The sequence below is a fragment of the Urocitellus parryii genome, chromosome 10 (genome assembly GCF_045843805.1).
Source record: "Urocitellus parryii isolate mUroPar1 chromosome 10, mUroPar1.hap1, whole genome shotgun sequence".
Lineage (NCBI taxonomy): Eukaryota > Metazoa > Chordata > Mammalia > Rodentia > Sciuridae > Urocitellus > Urocitellus parryii.
In genome coordinates, this window is record NC_135540.1 from 80,540,189 (window position 1) to 80,558,554 (window position 18,366).

At 40.2% G+C, this 18,366-nt stretch overlaps 1 protein-coding gene across 1 annotated transcript in view; it reads left to right on the top strand.

Moving 5' to 3' along the window:
• Positions 1–1,656: 1,656 nt before the first annotated feature.
• The window catches only part of Rasgef1b (RasGEF domain family member 1B), a 35,814-nt gene continuing 19,104 nt past the window's right edge, over positions 1,657–18,366 (top strand). The window contains exons 1-4 of the mRNA XM_026409008.2: positions 1,657–1,769; positions 13,156–13,338; positions 15,048–15,170; positions 15,519–15,656. Coding sequence (XP_026264793.1) covers positions 13,162–13,338; positions 15,048–15,170; positions 15,519–15,656 — 438 coding nt within the window. The 5' untranslated portion in view covers positions 1,657–1,769; positions 13,156–13,161. The remainder of the gene's footprint in view (positions 1,770–13,155; positions 13,339–15,047; positions 15,171–15,518; positions 15,657–18,366) is intronic.

An 18,366-nucleotide genomic window follows, 5' to 3' on the forward strand; every position in this document is an offset into this window, starting at 1 on the left:
GCTAGAAGGGATGCTGAGGGATCTACCAGAAAGGGGGAGCGGGAATGTGGTTTGAAAAAATACTGACTCAATATTATCACAGTACCCATTTTACATTTTGAGAATCCAAAATAAACATCTTTTGCTTGGGAAAAAACAATGTCAGTAAAATTGGGCAAAGTCTTCTGGGCTACTGTGAGTACCCAGAGGTTACAAAGGATATGGCAACTATTTTCATTATGAAATCTTGAATTAACCTAGCCCTTTTAATGTCTTGCTACAGGACTGTGAACCCCAAGAGAGTTAAGTGACTTGCCCAACATCACATGGCTTGTTTGTTACAGACCCAGGACGGAAAACTGAGCTTGAAAAACAAACAGCCAGCACAACCACACAGTGGGGCTGCCCTGCCAAGTTCCCTTGGCTGTGCGGTGTCTTGTTTAAAGTGCAGAGAAGACAGGTTAACTCCAAGGCTCAGGTCGGTGAGAGTGAATTAGTGAGTCAAGGTAGACCTAGAAGGAGAGAGGGAGTATAATAGAAAGAGAAGCAACAGGATGCTCAAATGAAGGAATGAGAGGGGAAGAATCCGCGAAGAGGCAATGTGAGATTCAAGGTGGCTCTTTCCATCCCAGGAAGGAGAGAGACAGAGAACGTGCACCACGTTCAAAAATGTTTTCTCGATCTCAATAATCCCAATTTCAGCCCTATGGGATAGCAATGAATAGTGTTGTTTTGTGGATAAACTTAAGTGCAGAAGAACTACTTAAGCTCACAGGGCTGCCAAAAGTCTCCTGATCACGTAGATTTTCTCTATGGGTCTCTTTCTTTGTTGCCATCATTTTTCCCTCAGCCTTCTTTCATGTGTATAAGGTGAAGTATTGGGGGTTTTTACCTTTTTACTAAAATAGTTATCAAGTAGCCAATGATAGCTTTAAGTATGTGGTTACCATGACAACATCGCCTTCACTAGCTTCCCCACCTTGCTTCCAGAATCATATGTCACAGAGTAGGTTCCTTTCCTTTGTGGAACTTCAACAGTTGTAATTTCACACCGTGTTTGGGTGGTTATTTGCTTAACGTTCGTCCTCTACCCGGTCAGCTTCATAATGGCCAGGACCAGCCTGCTTTTGCACCAGTGTGCCCCCAGCGTTTTGCACAATACTAGCACTCAGGCTCTTCGTAAACACTTGCTGAGCAAATGTTTTGTGGTTTCTCTCAGCTCTTTTCTGAAAGTTACATGGACAGTAACCTTCAGCTCATAATTAGGTTAATAGATACTGTATAACGAGTCGGGCCGGTATTTACAGGTAGTACGCGGGTAAATGAATACACACATGCGTACACACGACTGCACCAACAGCCCCAGGCAGGTGCACTCGGCAGGAAGCGAATGCTGTAGAGAGTCCCCACACCACCGCACTGGCCCAGGCAGTCTCCGCAGCGTGGGAGGGCACCCGGGCGACAGCGCTGCGGGAGTCCCCAGGCCTGCGGGCCCCGCGGGCAAGTCCCGGGGCGGTGGAGGCGGTGGCGGCGTGGGCGGTGAGCTGCGCTGTGATTGGTCCGCGCGCGCGGGAGGGGCGGGGCTGGCGGCGGGAGCGGGAGGCGGGCGCTCAGCGAGAAAGGGGTGTGCGCGGCTGCTGGTGCCGTAGTTTCAGTATAAACAAGGAACCCGACTGGTTAGGCGGATTTTCTGCCCTTCTTCCCGCGCTCTTTTCTTCCCGGTCCTTTGGTCGTATTTGTAGGCGCGCGACAAACAGCCAGGAGGCTGAGGACCCGGGGTCCATCTGCGGGTAGGTTGTTCCCTGGCTGGGCTGTTTTCCCGGGACCGGGGCTCGGCGGCGTGAGCGCGGGACTGGGCTGCGCGCTGCGCTCTCTTTGGAGACCCGGGAGCTGCACTGGGACTCAGGGGAGCTCTCAGACTGCGCCCCGGCTGCCGGCTGAGCTCTGAGACGGAGGGAGATCTTGAGGCGAGCGAGCGCTGACCCTAAGAGCCCTGAAAAGCCGAGGCGAGGGGAGTCCCATGCCCGACCCCCGCCAGCTCCTGGGACTGACCGGGTCCCAACAGGTGCTAGGCTGAGCCGCTGGGACCTGGGCAGGGATAGGCTGGGTTGTGCCTTGCTTCTTTCTCTCCAATCCTACAGCCTGGCTTTCTCTCTTGAGATCTCGGTAATGTTGGAGGGTTTGTCTGAGGCTAGTCACCTTCATCCTTTTCCAATCTCTTTTCTTTCTGTGCATTCCTAGGTTGTTTCCTTCTACCTGGCCAGTTTTCTCGTGTGTTTGTATGTGTATGGGGTGTTTATTTTTGTTACCGGTTCCGTATAATCTAAGGTCTGATTTAGGTAGGGATGGGGAAACAGGAGTCATGACTCTCATCCCTCAGTATCTTTAATTCCTCGGTTCACGTAAGTTCTCCTGGGAACCCCCGAGCCGCCTTGTTTTTTTGTCTGAGCTCAGGTGAATTACCTTGGGACACCTTTCCAGGGATACTAACATGAGTTGGGGGTACGTGGACGCCTCATGGACAGACAGCGTGAGAGAAGCTCCTTTTTAAAGGAGATCCTTGGGGCCAGTTTCAGTGTTGTTTGAGAGGAAAGGGCAAAATAGGGAGCTGGGGTTTATGTGTGTGCAAAAAACAAACAAACAAAAAAACAACCCCAAAACAAAACGGTTTGACTCTTGCTTCCTACTTTACCTCAAGCAAATTGGCGCAGTTTAAGCAAACAACGTTGCTAAGTCCCCTGACTGCGTCTAAGAGCATTTTTCTCTTTGAATATAGATGTATCGTTTTCACAGATGAATTCGGTGGGTATGGGTTATCCAGCTGGATATGTACACATATTTGTGTATGTATGTTTGGGTGAACGCGTCTCCAAGGAGTCCTTCGTCAGCACCACCATGTGACGATGGTCAGGAACTGCTGGTGTGCATAGATCTATATTTAGCCCTGGTGATCTCTCATGGCCTGGGAGGGTCTCTGAACTGGGTGCATAAAGGGGAAGAGTCCAGGGATCAGGGTACTGCACTCTTGAATGATGTCTGGCACAGTCAGACTCAGATGGGATGAATAATTATTCTTTCCCCCAGAGAACAGTAGCTGGAGCTTGCCATGTGATGACTGTGCCTTAATTTAAACATAGTTGGGACTATGGTGGTCAGTCTATACTAAGAAACAAGGAGGTTTAAAATTAAGCAGAATGGAGATTTGGGAGGAAATAACAGGTCAAATGAGCATTAGAGCAAATGTAGAATTGATTTATTCAAAAAAAGCTATAAAAATGTTTGGTCGTTGAGATTTTTCACAGCAGAAAAAAAGAATGGCAGCTGCTAAACCCTAACATTAATGACAGTTTTATTTGGGGGTGGGGGCCGTTTATGAGAACCCAGGGCACTTTTGACAGAAGTCATGGTTCACAAGCAGTGCTGTATTATTCCTTTCAAGCAGATTTTCTTGAGGATGAGGACATCAGCCACTGACTAGCAAGTTTCTTGTGGGCATTTTTTCCCTGCATGTCAGTCTCCTTTGTTTTCCTAGAGGTGGCAACCTAAGCATTGGCCTTCTACTTTCCAGTTGTCTAATGGAGGTTTCAATTCTTAAAACTTATTTCTCCTATAGTACATTTTCAGTTTGCTCCATCTTATGTGCTCCACCAGACATTTTATCTGATACCTACCATACCTGATATCTGGGGGATCATACTGTCTTTTGGAGAAGAGAATAACCACAAAATTATTTGCCTTTATCGTCCCCCCCCCTCCCTAGGTTGGCCTCTGTCTAATCTAATATAGTCTTAAGTATGCATTCATTATTTATCATAATAATACATAGTTTTGTGCTGTTATTAATGTTTCATTCTTATAATCTGAAATCTACTACTGGTAAATAGAGTACAATAGATTATATAAAGCCAATTGAATACCACCCATCTAGGGGAAAGAAAAAAATGGTAAGAAAATTGAGGGAGGAATCTGGGAGTGTGTTCCCATGCATGCTAGGTGAGATTCCCAGTGTGGCACAGGAATTCATGCGCTCAGCTTTCTCAGTCTCCAAAGGTTACCTGAAGAATTGAACTTGAGAAGAACATTTGGGTAATCCCAAAGGAGCACTGCCCTGGAAAGGAGATGGGGAAAAGAGGGTACTCTGCCTTGCTTGGGAGAAGAATCAGGACTCCCTGTGCAAGGACTGAGACTCTTAATTCTGATGCCACAAATAATAAATGGAAAAGTTTTTATAACATTTTGGGACATCTGAAAGAGGCTTATTGTACTGCTGAACCCACTGTGAAAGATTTATGGGGATTCTTGGTGGTGTTGGTGGTAGTTGAGATCAGGTATTTCCTCTTTATACCTTTCTTTTTTTTTCAGAACTATAGTAGTTTTTGTTTGTTTGTTTTTTTATTTTTTGGTTCTCCAGTTAAATCTACAAAAATTAGATCTGTACAAGCCTTGATTATTTAAAATGACAGTTGTAGCCTAGTCCTATGGGAATATTTCCATCCTGGGAATGAGGAGACTTGGGTTCTGGTAGAGCTAGAGCACTAACAGGTCATATGTCTTCTCCCTGTACCTGCAGCATCTGTAAAATTGACATGGGGAGTTGAGCTACATGGTTTCTGGATGCCTTTTCTCTCTGTCTTAACTGCTTTATTTTGTGCTCTCTCCACACTTTTGTACTGTTAGAGTGGACAGTGAAGGATGAAGTGATGTGTCATTGATGTTCAGTTACTTTCTGGGTCCATGGACATGAAGAGAGAAGAGTGAAATTCTTTTTATTGATAAATTCACATAGAAATCCTATATTTTCTTGAATTTCTCTTTGTTTTTCTCCTATAAGTGTGAAAATTTGAAATTACAAATTACCAATAAATGTTTCTTGGCCTGTTAAATCAGTATTATAATCCACTACATTTTTAATTTTTATTTTGATCAGTCATTTTTTCATCAGTTTATGTATTTATTATTTTCTCTCAAAGTATGTATATACTTGGAAGTCATTCAGTTGATTCAGATTTTATTAGGAAACCCTAATATGAAAATCAGTTTAACACAGAGAAAGTAAAAATTAGTCTTATAAGAAAGGGAAACCGCTTATAGACCAATAATACCATTCTTTTTAGCTAAATGAGAAGAATGGAAGGGGAGGGGTAAGCAGTTTTTTAAGAACTTGCATCCAGAAAATAAAATTATCCAAGTAACTGTGTTACATAATAAAATATAGAGAAAATCTTACTTTTAAAATGCTCTCACTAAGTGCCAGATCCTTTTCATGCTCCATGAACTGGGTTAGAAAATTAAATATTTTAATTGAAGTGTTCCCCACATGATATTCTATGGTTTAGCTTGAGATCTGTCATGTATAAATGACAACTCATCTACATAGAGCCATACTGTTCAATGAGGTAGCCTCTAGCCACATGGGGATATTTACACTTAAGTTTATTTAAATTGAACGAAATTAAAAATTTTATTTCTCAGTTGCGCAAGTCACATGTTAAGTGCTCAGTAATCCTTGTGGCCAGTTTCAACTATATTGGACAGTGCAGAAGAGGGACATTTCCAGGATCCCAACCCTTTTGACAGTGTTTGATTAGACAATGATGCTTTTGATTATCCAGAAAATCACTTTTGTTCTTCTGGGAAAATGAAATAATTAATTCTCATCATAGATGGGCATCTAAGATATCTGGAAATATAACTGACTGGCTTTGTTAGCTAGTATGTCTTCATTTCTACATCATGAACAATGCTCATGCTATGATCATAGGCACCAATTTCTCAATATTTTTTCCCCAGAACTCTAGTTGCCTTTCTTTTGCTTTTCTAAATCATCGCCAACTGTTATTGCTGAAAAAGCACCAACCATTTGAAAGGCAGGGCATGAGGAGCCATCTACTGTTCAAGTCAAGAACTGCATGGAGTTGTGGACATAAAGACAGTTAATACACAGGAATGGCAGCCTGTTTTAGATTCACTTCCCACACAGGAAAGCTTCATTTCATGGGAAAGTTTTAAATGAATTTCCAGATCTATTCAGATATGCCATGAAATATCATTTTGTATGTTAATAAACTGCTAACAGCATTCTCCCAAACAAAAGATAACAAATCTTAGCTTTGTTTTTCTTCAAAGGAAACCAAAGATTGTAAATATTTGAGTCACAAGTCCTTCCTCCATCAATTAAGAATTAGTGAAGAATTTTTTTTTTAAAGTAGCATCCATCCAGGAAAGATCAAGCAAAATGTAGATTTACTTTTTGTATGAACACCTATAACTTAGATCAGGAATTAACATAGCCTTTCATCGTGGAGAGAAATGGGATCTTCCTTTCTCAAAAACATGGACTTTTGTCCTCTCTTAACTGGGAAATCTACGAAGTATTTGGAACTCAGCTCCAAAGAATGTACTTATCTTGGAGTTAGTTACTTTCTGTTCACATGCCAAAGAAGTGAGGTGATTGTGTGTTGTCTACTCTGGGTTGCCTTGTCCACACAATACCTCTTTTTCTCAAGGAGGTTAGCCAGAGGTGGAGCTTTTCTATAGTTTCCACAGATGCTCTTAAAAATCTCTGCCTTTGTGACTTCCCCTAATGAAAGAAATGAGAGAATAATCTTCTATAAATTTTCAAGATCAAAATAAGCTATGTTTTAGACAGTGTCAGAAGTTGGACTTCTACCTTTCACCTTGACTCAAATCTACCATCAGGTGCACACACCCTGGGAGTGTGCAGTGAGTCTTTGTATGCTAAAGTCTCACATTGCCAAAAGGAGCCTGAAAGTACCTAAAAGTACCAGATGGAGAAATTTATGAAGTCTTTCTAATTCAGGGCTCTACAAGTTCAAATTTAAAAAAAAGAAAGAAATGGATTATTGAAGGTGCATCTCATCGAAGAGCAAAGTTCCTTTGGAATCTAGATTGGAATTGGGGAACCTGTAATTCCAGGATTTTAAACCTCTCCTCATTAAACAAATATGCTTTCAAAGTTCAGTTGTGATAAGGAGGGCTTTGTCCACTGAAGTAATTTTTTCCTTTTTTTTATGGATTGGGACACATGTCCAGCATTTGAACAGATGCTAAAATACCATAGACAACATAAAGGCCTTGCATTTATTAAATATTGCACTCTGTGTATTGAAAAGGAAAAGAAAACCTTTTGTTTCTTGGACTCCTTTATTTTTTTATGTCATTTTCTTGAGTGCAAAGGAAATGCTGACATGACATTCTGGGAGAGATTTACAAAGCACCTATAAGACGTTGAAGGATAGCTTTTGATTTTGTTCCCACACCCATATTTTCCTTGACCTCTTTTCCAATTTGAATCGTCACCTGAAACCACCTTATCCTGGTGCACCTGCTTCATCATAAATTACAATGTGCAAAAGCAGCCGCTAATTCAAACACAGTCTGCTGTTCAGAAAAAGGCAGCTTTTCATCTGGTGCTTTAGTTGGTTTGAAACCATTAGGCATGCCTTTCAAATCCATTCATCCCGTAAATCACCCAGAGCTTGCTTCCTTGCTGCTGGATCAATGTCGGGCTGAACTTTTTCAGGGTCCTTAGAAGAACATGATCTATCTTTGTGGCCAAATTAGCAGCCCCTGTAAGATGTCTTGTCTGTCAACCAACTTTTCAGCTTACCAAATTAATTCTAAGAGAGAATATTCATCTTCTCTACCTAGGTCAGGTATAACTTTCCTATTGGAACTTGCCTCATGGAAAGTTTTCCAGCATAGCCTATAATACGCACACTAATTTTTGTGGCTCTGAGCTTTCTTTGAGCTCAGTTTATTGTTTTAAAATCCAAAATTTGCTTCCTACTGTCTAGCTGTATCTCCTTCTACCTCAAAATACTGCCTGAATTTAGGGGAGAAAAGAAAGCTTATTTCAGTAGCTCTACACAAACCAAAAGAATTATCATTCTTTTATTCTTTTAACTCCATTTGTTTGATATAACCTGGGGAAAAAAAGTATTTCATGATTTCTAAGGAGCTGGTTTTGAATGTACTGGGCAAGGTAACTTTCAGATTCACCATGATCTCCAGCTTTGAGGTAGAGAAATGATATCCAGGTTCTTTCCAAATTAGCACATAGGCCTCTTAATCTGGGATTAGAGAACTCCCTTAAAGTATATTATTGGTATATTTCTGCTGGGATAGTAGGGAAGCAGTTTGTGATTTCCTTAAAAAGTTAAGAACCACTGGCTGTATAGAATATATTATGAAGGGTGGGGAATGGCTTACAAATGAAACTTTGTGAGCCTGGCTCTCAAAGTCTCCATTCTGTGTTAATGATGGGGATTTGAATAGTCAGTAGGTTTTTCATGTGCCTCATGCAAATCTCCTTTTCCAAGGGAATTTACTCCTTTGAAGTTTGATTTAACAGTAAATTAAGCTAGTGTTCTTGCTGCTTTGTCACATTCTAATTTTGGAAAATAGTGTTTCCTAAACAAAGTTTTTGATTAGCAGGTCCCCATTGAGAGGTACTTTGAGCTGGGCAAACTTTGTGCTAAAGAAGACTGATGAATAGTGGAGAGGCTGGTTTTGACATTATGTTGGAAAGTATGGAGAGAAGTAAATTGAGAGACAGAAAATATTAGTTGTGAGAGTTGAAAGTAGTACATTGCTGTAGATAAAGAAGGCAGCAGAACTATACTGATATTTAAAAAAAAAAAAAGAATGGAAACTAAAGGTTAAGAGCAACCTCGAACTATCCCTTCTTCCCCTAGAGAAATCATTAGCAAGTGATTTCTGGAATTAATAGAGCCCAGGGATAAATACTTTTCTGGGTTCTCATATCTAGTACTTTGGAGATGAGATTCATTTTCTTAATAAGAACTAAGCCAGTATTTAGTTGGCTCTCACTTTTCAATTCTAAAACTTAAAGCAGGTAAAACTAAAGGCCTGTCCATCAAATCTAAGTAATACTGACAAACAATAGCTCCTGGTGTGGGTAATCAGAAGGAAGATACTTGAGAGAAAACACACTACTATGTTTATCTTAATAGGTTAAAATTAAGTTTCACAAACAGCACTTTCTGTACCATTCTGCTGAGTTTATCCATTACACAGGCAGTTAATCCTTCATAAAACAGACTGGCCACTTGTTTGAGATTATCCAGGAATGAGTGATGCATACAGTGACCCATGGTATTCTCATAGTCATTTGTCTCACTTAATTTTTGTTGCTGGAGATCTATAAAGTAAATACAAGCAAATATTACGAACTTCATTGGATCAAAGGTGCTGTTTATTGTAAGATGCTCTGTTATTTCATATATTGCTGAAAAAAATGTCAAACATGTTTTCTTATAATCTGACTGTTTACATGCATCCTAGTTTTAAAGATAACAAAAATGGCTTTTAAAGTATATGTTAGAGTCTCTGAAGGCTGTTTCTAGATGGAACTATGCTTTGATTGCCAAAGTCAGTAGCTTCAGTACTGCTGTTGACAGTGTGACTTTTTAATAAGAGTAATTAATGGTATTAATATGTCTTTGGAACAAGGGTTTATGTAGAACATGTAAAACATAAATTATTCTAATAGCCTACAATTTGAGACAGACTAGCAGGCTTTTCATCTTATGGTTAAGCATTAGAAGTTCAAAGAAGACTATCTAGAGTAGAACACAAGTCGGGTCATAAATTTTATACCTGGAATCTGAAGATCCAGGTTTGGAACCCTGCCCTTTCTGTGCCTTCATATGGAACCCAAGCAAGTTTTCCTGGGTTTCAGCTTCTTACGCAGCCAAGAAAGGATGAGGAAATGTGCCACGTGAGGAGGTTGCAGAATCCAGAAGGGCATTTGGAGTCAGGAAACACACAAACAGGAGTCATGAAATTCTTAGAGCCTACTACTCTGTGGCTCTCCAGAGTAACCTGTTAAGGGGAACTGAGAGACATGAAGGCCTATGAAATGTAGGGACCTTTTCCAACACAGGAGATTCCATATTTAAGAAGAATGTGAGACCAACTAACCAAGGAAGAAGAGCTCAAGGAATTGAAAAGATGCTGTCTTGAATATATGGCAAAGTCGATAAAATTGCCCATGGTATGTAAATAAGAGGCTACCTTTTCCTGAGTGACTTTCATCTCAGTAGGTGATTGTTGCTTTCAACAGTCCGAGTGGCACCTGGGAAAAGAAACCAGCTGATTAGCCACGACATAATCTTTGAGCTTAATTCAAAACTGGAAAACATATTATGACATAACTCTCTTCTCACAATTGATTTGTAAGTGTAATAAGTGATAACTGCAAACTTTTTACCTTGATTTGGCTCCCATTGCTATTTACAGTGTTTTCTTTTTGGTACCTCATTGGAGGGAGTTTTTAAGTGATGATGTTTTGTCCCTCCTCAAGGAAATCCTGTGAGAGATACATTTCCAAAGATAAATACAAAAGCCTTTTGCCAGAACTCGAATAATAATGTTCTAAGGAGTTTGGTATAAAGAAAACAGGCAGTTGGGTGTGTGTTTGTTTTAATAATTTACATTTTGGAAGGGGTGAGTGAAACTGAAAATATCTGATAGAAAACATACCTGGAGATCAGGCATAAATAACTTTCTGAAGATTTTACAGCTATTGAGTGCCAAAGTTAGGATTTTATTAAATCTGAATTCTGTCCCGATCTGAGGCCTTATCCACTCTACAGGAATAAATAATTAAGAAGTATAAATGCTTAGTGGATTTTGGTGTTGATTCTTTGAAAGGGAACTCTGAGTGAACTGTGGCTGTCTTGTGGGTCTGTGCTTACTACTGAAATGCCCAAGATAGCAGGGGTGCAAGACAGGGGAGTTCCACTCTGCTCACTTTGTGCTAGACCACGTGGCTGCATCATGTTAGTCTGGTCACTCCAGTTCACCTTCCTGGGTCTCAGTTTGCACATTTTTAGAGGCAAAAAGCTTGGACCTGACAATGATGATACATTTGCTTTGGCTGCATCCATGACAATTTGGCAGTCATTGCCAATCACAGGACACGTATTCCCCTGTGGAGTTCTAGCCTCCAAATCTTGCTCATCCTCAGACCCCCCTAGGGAACTACTTGTAACTGATAGCGGTTGGAAAGTGAAATGAAATCTATTTCCTATAGCCTGGGTCAGATGACTTCTATGGCCTCTTTGAATGTTCTTTGAATTTATCAATTTCTGATTTTCTGGAGTTCTCAAGTCCTGGCAGTCATCTCTCCAAAGCACTTTATTAGAATGGTTGCAACAACAACTAAGGGAAGCTATCAGGGAAAATTCATGGTTCCTGGCAGAAAAAAAAAAAATCCAACTTCAAGGGAATTTTACTTCTCATCTGGTATAGGAAGAACACTGTGGTTATAACCATGGAAAGCTATTTTTTTTTTTTTTTAAGCCACAGGCAACCAAATCCAGACAGGATTCCATCAAGGTTATAGAAGTAACTTTAAGGCATGGCTCTTTTCTCAGGTTCAGGCCTCCCAGTTTGAGGACATTCTCTGTTTCTCAGGACAAGGGTGGAATGATTTTTTTCTTCCCGACAAGGATGACCCATTTGCAATGCTTATGTTACACATGAATGGTACTCATGAAAACTGGCAATTTAAAGAGGGAACAAGTGTACTCTATCCATTGCCTTCTACACTCTTAATGTTGAGTTAAATAAGTAAATAAAATGTTAATGTTGAGTTAGAAAGTTTTACCAACCAAGGGGATTTGTGTTAACATTGCATTCCATTGTCCCCGATCCTTTGGCTGTGATGACCATGTCTACCTATCTAAGTTAAAAGCTTGGCAGCCATGACCCTGTATAGTGACAGATCCCCCAGGGTGGCTCTCAGGAATCACTTTCTTCCCATTTGTAGCTTTTTTTTTTTTTTTTTTTATAGATCCCTTTAAATTCTTCCTCAGTGCTGATTCATGGATGGGATAGAGTGTAGGAGGAAGCTTTTTTCTATTTATTTTTCTTGATGTTCCTTTTCCTAGATGTTGTTGCCACCTGCCAGGTTGGCTTTAGAGTGGATATTAGTGCCTGGAACTCCACTCCTGGCCCCCTCCTGCCCAGGCACGTGCACACATTGTGATGCTCTGTGTCCTCCATTAACTGTGGCTTGAACAGATGCTAGTGGAGTGATGGATGTGACTTCTCAGACAGAGCCCTACACCCCCACCCCCATTTGGATGCAAATATCTTTTAGCATCTTGAAAAGTAGGATTAGCCCAGGTTGTGTCCTCCCTCAGCCTCCACACACCCTGTCCCTGTCAGTCCAAGGCCTGGAGTTTGGCTTCCCCTCATTGTTTGCTTTCTGAAACCCCCAGTTCAGCAGCTCTTGAATGCCTCCATTGTGCAGAGCAGCCGCCGCCAGAAACCCCAGTCTGTTGTCAGGGCCAAGCGCTGTGTCCCTAGGAATCCAAGTAATAACTTAATAGCCTCTGGCCTCTATGGAGCGCCCTCTGACAAGGGCTTTGTGAGTTACAAGGCCCACAGATGGAAAGGAGCAATTTATCTCAAGGACTGTCACAGTCCTCCTTGTTCCCAAATCAGGTGCCTCCTCAGCCTGTATGTTTACTGAGAACTGAGACTTTAAATACACCTCCCACCCTGAGAATTTGACACAAAGGGGTGAAAATCAACAGCATCTGATCTTCTCAGAAACACAGGAGTCAGCTTTCAGCTCTTGGTACAGGGAGACACAAACAACACACACCCTGTGCACTTTGATCCTAAGCCTCTTGTGCACATTAGTTTTTTCAGCTTCAGTTTTGGGTCTTCCCTGTATGTCCAGTGCTAGTCAACTGTCTCTTAAGCACTGTGTGATTCTTCCCAGCCAAATTTCAAGGCCTATACATTTCCACCTTAGGAAAATACCCTGATGGGATAAAGCAATCCAAGCCGGTTCCCTGCCCCTCTTCAGCACCAAATATGAAGGAGTGATATCTAAGTATGAAAGCCAGAGTCTTGGATTTAAGTCCAGATTGGATCCTTTGGTGTATTCATTTTATGCCATTTGATTGATTGGCTTGGTACTCAAAAGTATGCATATTTGTGGTACTAAAACAGTAGCTTGGTTCTTGGTAGGTTCTGATACTGTGTCAGAACCTAAATTATTATTTTTTAATTTGTTGTCCTCATTAGTATTAAAGCTTAATGTCTATTAAAGCTTTTTATTTCTCGATATTGTGTGTTACTGAAACCATGTTTTCTTCTTTTTATTCCTTTTAGGAAAGCATGCCTCAGACTCCTCCCTTTTCAGCAATGTTTGACAGCAGTGGTTACAACCGAAACCTCTATCAGTCTGCAGAAGACAGCTGTGGAGGGTTGTATTACCATGACAACAACCTCCTCTCTGGGTCTCTGGAAGCACTTATCCAGCACTTAGTACCTAATGTGGATTACTATCCAGATGTAAGTATTCATGTTCCTCTGAAACCTATCCTTGGTATTGAGCAGAAATTATAATATGTAGGGACCATATATACTATACAATTATATATGGGTTGCTAAGGATTTTTCTCATAAGAAATTGCATATTGATTATTGAATGCTTTCAGATCAAATCGAGCCTGAGTGTGGATCAGATTTTGGTGTAGTCTCCATTTCAGTTTCTTTTCAGATGAGGTACTACATTGTAGGCAGCCTGATACCACCTGAATGAAGTATCTATAATGTTTTGATTCATGCATACACCTTGGTCCTTAAATAAAAATGCCAGCGAACATTAGATGCTCCCAGCATTTGATATTTAATGCCTTTTTCATTTCTAATACCATCACTATCTGAGAAAAGTAGGAAAGTATTTGGAAGAGAGAAGATGATATATACTCAAGATGCAATGATTTATCAGTTGGGACATCAGATAGCATTTTTGCTTTTGTTTTACCTTAATAACCTACACTTGTATAGGTGGTACATTTCAGTATAGGGAATTCATTACATATTATCTCAATCTTTGCAGTAATTCCAAAAGAGTGAAGGGGAGATAATTGAAATTCACAGTATTGAGGATTTGCTCCAGCAACAGTAGTCAAATACAGGTTTTTCTTTCTGGGGCAAGTGATCCCCCCCCCTTCTTTTGTACAACAGCTATCTCTATAAAACTGATTTGAGTAGGACAATGAAATTTACTCAGCAGCTAGTTATTGATGGAGATTTCATGAAAATAGCTAGAGACCACATTCATTAGTTTTTATAAATACAATGAATATCATTGATGTGCAAAGAATTGTTTGTGTATGCCACTGTAATTCATCATGATGTTTCTTACTGAGTTATCTCTCTGTGTGTGAATTGTTACATAGCATTTTCAGATATGTTACCACACAGGGAAAACTTGTAATCAAAAGTAAAAGGAATCCCTTGTTCAGCCCTGCAAGCATTTATGAGCTACTAAAGGCGCCTAAGGGGGGAAAAAAAATCCATGGAATTTCTCTTTTCATTGGGAGTCTGAAACTCTTATAACAAATAAGCACCACTTCATTACTGGCTTCTTGGGAGACAATGTGGTTAAAGAAAAGTATATAGTGTAATATTGTGCTTTATCAAATTGCTTAGCCCTTGAGCAAGTAAATAGGTTTCCTGAAAGCCTGCCTTCAAATGTTCTGACACAAATGCTTCAGTGTACCACACTAAACACTCTGGAGAATTCTTGAGCTGAATGTGGGAGAGGAGGTGGGTTTTTTATTTTGTTTTGTTTTTTGTTTTATTTTGGTTTCAATTGAGTTACCATAATATTTGGACACAGAACCATATTCTGTATGGGTGGTATATTTAAGTTAGATTTCTCTTGGGCTGAATTTCATTCTTTACTAGAGTGAATTCTATGACTTGATATCCCAGCTCCCTGAGGACAAATGTGAAAATGTTCTCTGAATAATTTCAGGAGCCAAACTTATCCTGTACTTCTGTTATTTTTAGTATGGTTTGAGGGAAAAGACACATCCAGAGGTAACAGAGAAATCCATCTTCTACTGTCTTACTGTCTGACTCCGATAGGCATTACTCTCTGTAGCACATTGACTTTGATCAAGAGAACTTCATGAAATAAGGTGTATAATGTATAAGAAAGATATTAATTTCAGAAAATATGTAACAATGACTTTTTTCTCTTGCCACAGAGGACATACATATTTACCTTCCTACTCAGTTCTCGGTTATTTATGCATCCTTATGAGCTAATGGCCAAAGTCTGCCACTTATGTGTTGAGCACCAGAGGCTAAGTGAACCTGATGGTGATAAGGTAATGAAACATTTTGAACTTCATATTTTTTTCCCCTTAGGCTCAGATTTTGTGAAGTTGGTTACCTCAAATAACCCCAGCTTATCCCCAAGACGAAGAGCATAAGTGATATCATGGCTATGCTTAGGAATTGGGGTTGGTTGAAAGGATACCACAAATCTAATGCCATGGTGGGTCCCTGGATATTGCCATAAGTTAGTTGCACTTGGCAGGGACATTGTGGGATGGGGGAGTTAGAACTGCTTCTTCAACCCCAAAGATTTTGCACTAACCTGACCCTGGTATTATTTATTTGATGTAGTTTATGATGACAGATAACACTGAACTATATTTGCTTTTTCTCCCTAGAACCAGATGAGAAAAATTGCACCTAAAATTCTTCAGCTCTTGACAGAATGGACGGAAACATTTCCTTATGATTTTCGAGATGAAAGAATGATGAGAAACTTAAAAGATCTGGCTCACAGAATAGCCAGTGGTGAGGAGGTTAGTAACATGAATTTAGCACATAGCCTGGGTGGGAGATGGTGCTTCAGAATCTCAATGCTTCCTTTTGGTTCTGCCTTTGGGCAGACCCTCTGCATGGTGTGTTATTGTCCTTCTTGGTATATCAGGGGGGATGATTATTCCATCCCACTTCAAAGGGGTGCAATCTAGAGTTTTCTGATTAATTGGGGATATGTTCATGTGAATTCATGCACAGGTCTCATGTTGCAAGTGTGTTTTAATTTCACTTTACTTATATCTCTCTTCCTTCCAAAAAGTTTTGACAGAGCTAGCAAGAAAATAAATGGCATATTAATAAGCACTAATAGATTTAAATAGCATCTTAGTATAATAGTTGATAAGTAATATTAATAAATCATAAATAGAAATAGACAATCTGGACCAGGGAAGGGAGAAAACAAATATGCCACTGTTGAGAGCCAGCAGGGTTGGAAAGGACTGTTATGGGTTATGTTTAAGTTCCAGATAAAAGGGAAATGCAGGTGGTTATATAATTTTCATTTTCAGGGAAGGAAAAAAAGTACTAATTCCTCAATGCTTTAGAGGAAAAATTCAGAAACCTAGGGCTGGGGATAAAGCTCAGTGGTAGAGCACTTGCTTAGCTTGTATGACACCCTGGCTTCCATCCCCAATACCACCAAAATAAATAAATAAATACACAGAAACTTTCCAATAAGAATTTTTGTATAGGGGTCTTAGAATGAGATATTCTTTATAGTACTCTTTATAATGATTACTCCTTGATAAAACTAAGACCAGAGATTGGCACCTAAGTTACCAAAGGTAATTCTTTGGGAGAGGAAGACAGAGAAAATAATCCAAGTCTTCTGGTGCTAGAGATTGACTCAAGGCTAGGACCTGGAATAGGTGGAGATTGAAAGTAAATCTCTTAGATAATCTTCCATAAATTCTACTTCCCTCAATTGAGCCTTTGATAAGAGCTGACTAGTTGTGACAAATTTAGTGTTATCCTTTTTGAAGCAGGCCTGGAGGGCTGGTATTCAGTGTTGAGGCTTGTCAAGCAAGGATGTCTTTGTAGTATCTGTTGTTGCTGGAAACTTTCTGGAAACAAGTTGCTTCAGCAAGATACAACCTTTCACATAGAAGAATGTGGCCGAAACTTTCAGCAATGGCAGTGATGTCTTGTTTCATTCATCTGAAAATACATTCACTTCACACATAAACTTCATGCAGAACTCATTCTTTAAGTGGTGTTGAAAAGATAATATTAACAATCCTTATGGTGAGGTTTTCATGCCATTTCCCTAATGCAAAAAAAAAAAAAAACACACAGAAATCAAACTAAAATTGTATCAGTTTAGCACTTGAAAAACTGGAACTTGGCTTTCCTGCATTAGGTTCTACTTTATGAGATGATATTGAAGCCGGGTGCTCACAATAGCTTTCTGCAAGGCTGAATGGATCATTTCCTGAGTCATTTCACAAAGTTATGACTATTGTAATCATTTTGCCAGTTTGCCTGTCTCAGCTTCTGCCAGGTTTGTATTGATAGGTCCCTTACTCACAGAGGCAGACATTAAGCCTCATGGAGCAGTTATATGTAAGTCTTATGTTAGAGGGGTTAGCCCTTGGGTAGCTTGGCAAGGTCAGTGCAGACTCAATGACCTTGGTTTATGACAGTCTGCTCAAAAGATTGGTGGCATCACAGGGTGTTTTCTTGCATGAAGGCTGAGCCCTCGATCAGTTAGTTCTATATTCCAGGTGAGTGTGTGTAGCTACTTTGTATGACAGTCAGCTTATCTGCCTTCTCTGTATTGCTTTATTAAAACATGAAAATTATAACTTAGTTTTTCCTTAAAGAATCATCTTAAAAAACTTTTTTATTTTTAAGATTAAATGTTAGTGATTTGAAAATGCTAAATGGACGGCTTTTAGTCCTTCTTGTCATGGGTGTCAGAGAGGGAGATCATTTCTATCTGTAGCCAAATGAAACCTAGTCTATATTTTAGAACAAGATTGAGCCATTCAAAAGTTGGGTAGAGCATGCTTCATAACACCAAGAAAAGGGCCAGTCAGACTTCTGACCCACCTTCTTGTTAGCACTCCTGTTTTAATAACACATTCTTAATAAACTTTGGGAAATTCAGCAGGATTTGAGCATGTAAAGAGGAGATGAGAAGATAAGCCAAGTCTAACTGAGGAGCCAACTGACCTAGGGGTTGAGTAGAGAGATGTGCCCACCTTGTCAGGCTGGTGGGTGTCTCAGGAACCTGCTATTTCTTTGGTTGTTTTTATCTAATATTCAGAAATCAGGTCTACACTCGGCAGCTGGTTGATCTGAGTGTGCTTTGGCAAATCCCCTAAATTCCTTGCTCCTTTCTCATCTCCATAAATCATGCAATTAACTGCCCTGTGTTAATGTCCCTTCCAGCTCCCAAATTGCGTGATGGATGCTCTTTCCCCAGCTCTTTGCTTGGCAGTCCTTTATCTGTCATGTCTTTAAGTGTCTCTCCTCAGGTAGACTTCCTCTTGTCACCCTGAGCCTGCTCCCATTCCTGGTTGTCACCAGCTCTCCCTTCAGAGCACCTCATAGCATTCTGTGACTTGTAATGACTTTCTATTTGCTCCCACTGGGTTCCATGCTGTGCCCTCGTTGTTCACCATGGCATTTAATAGACTCTTAGCGCTTGAGTGAATGAATGAATGAATGAATGAATGAACAGGCAAA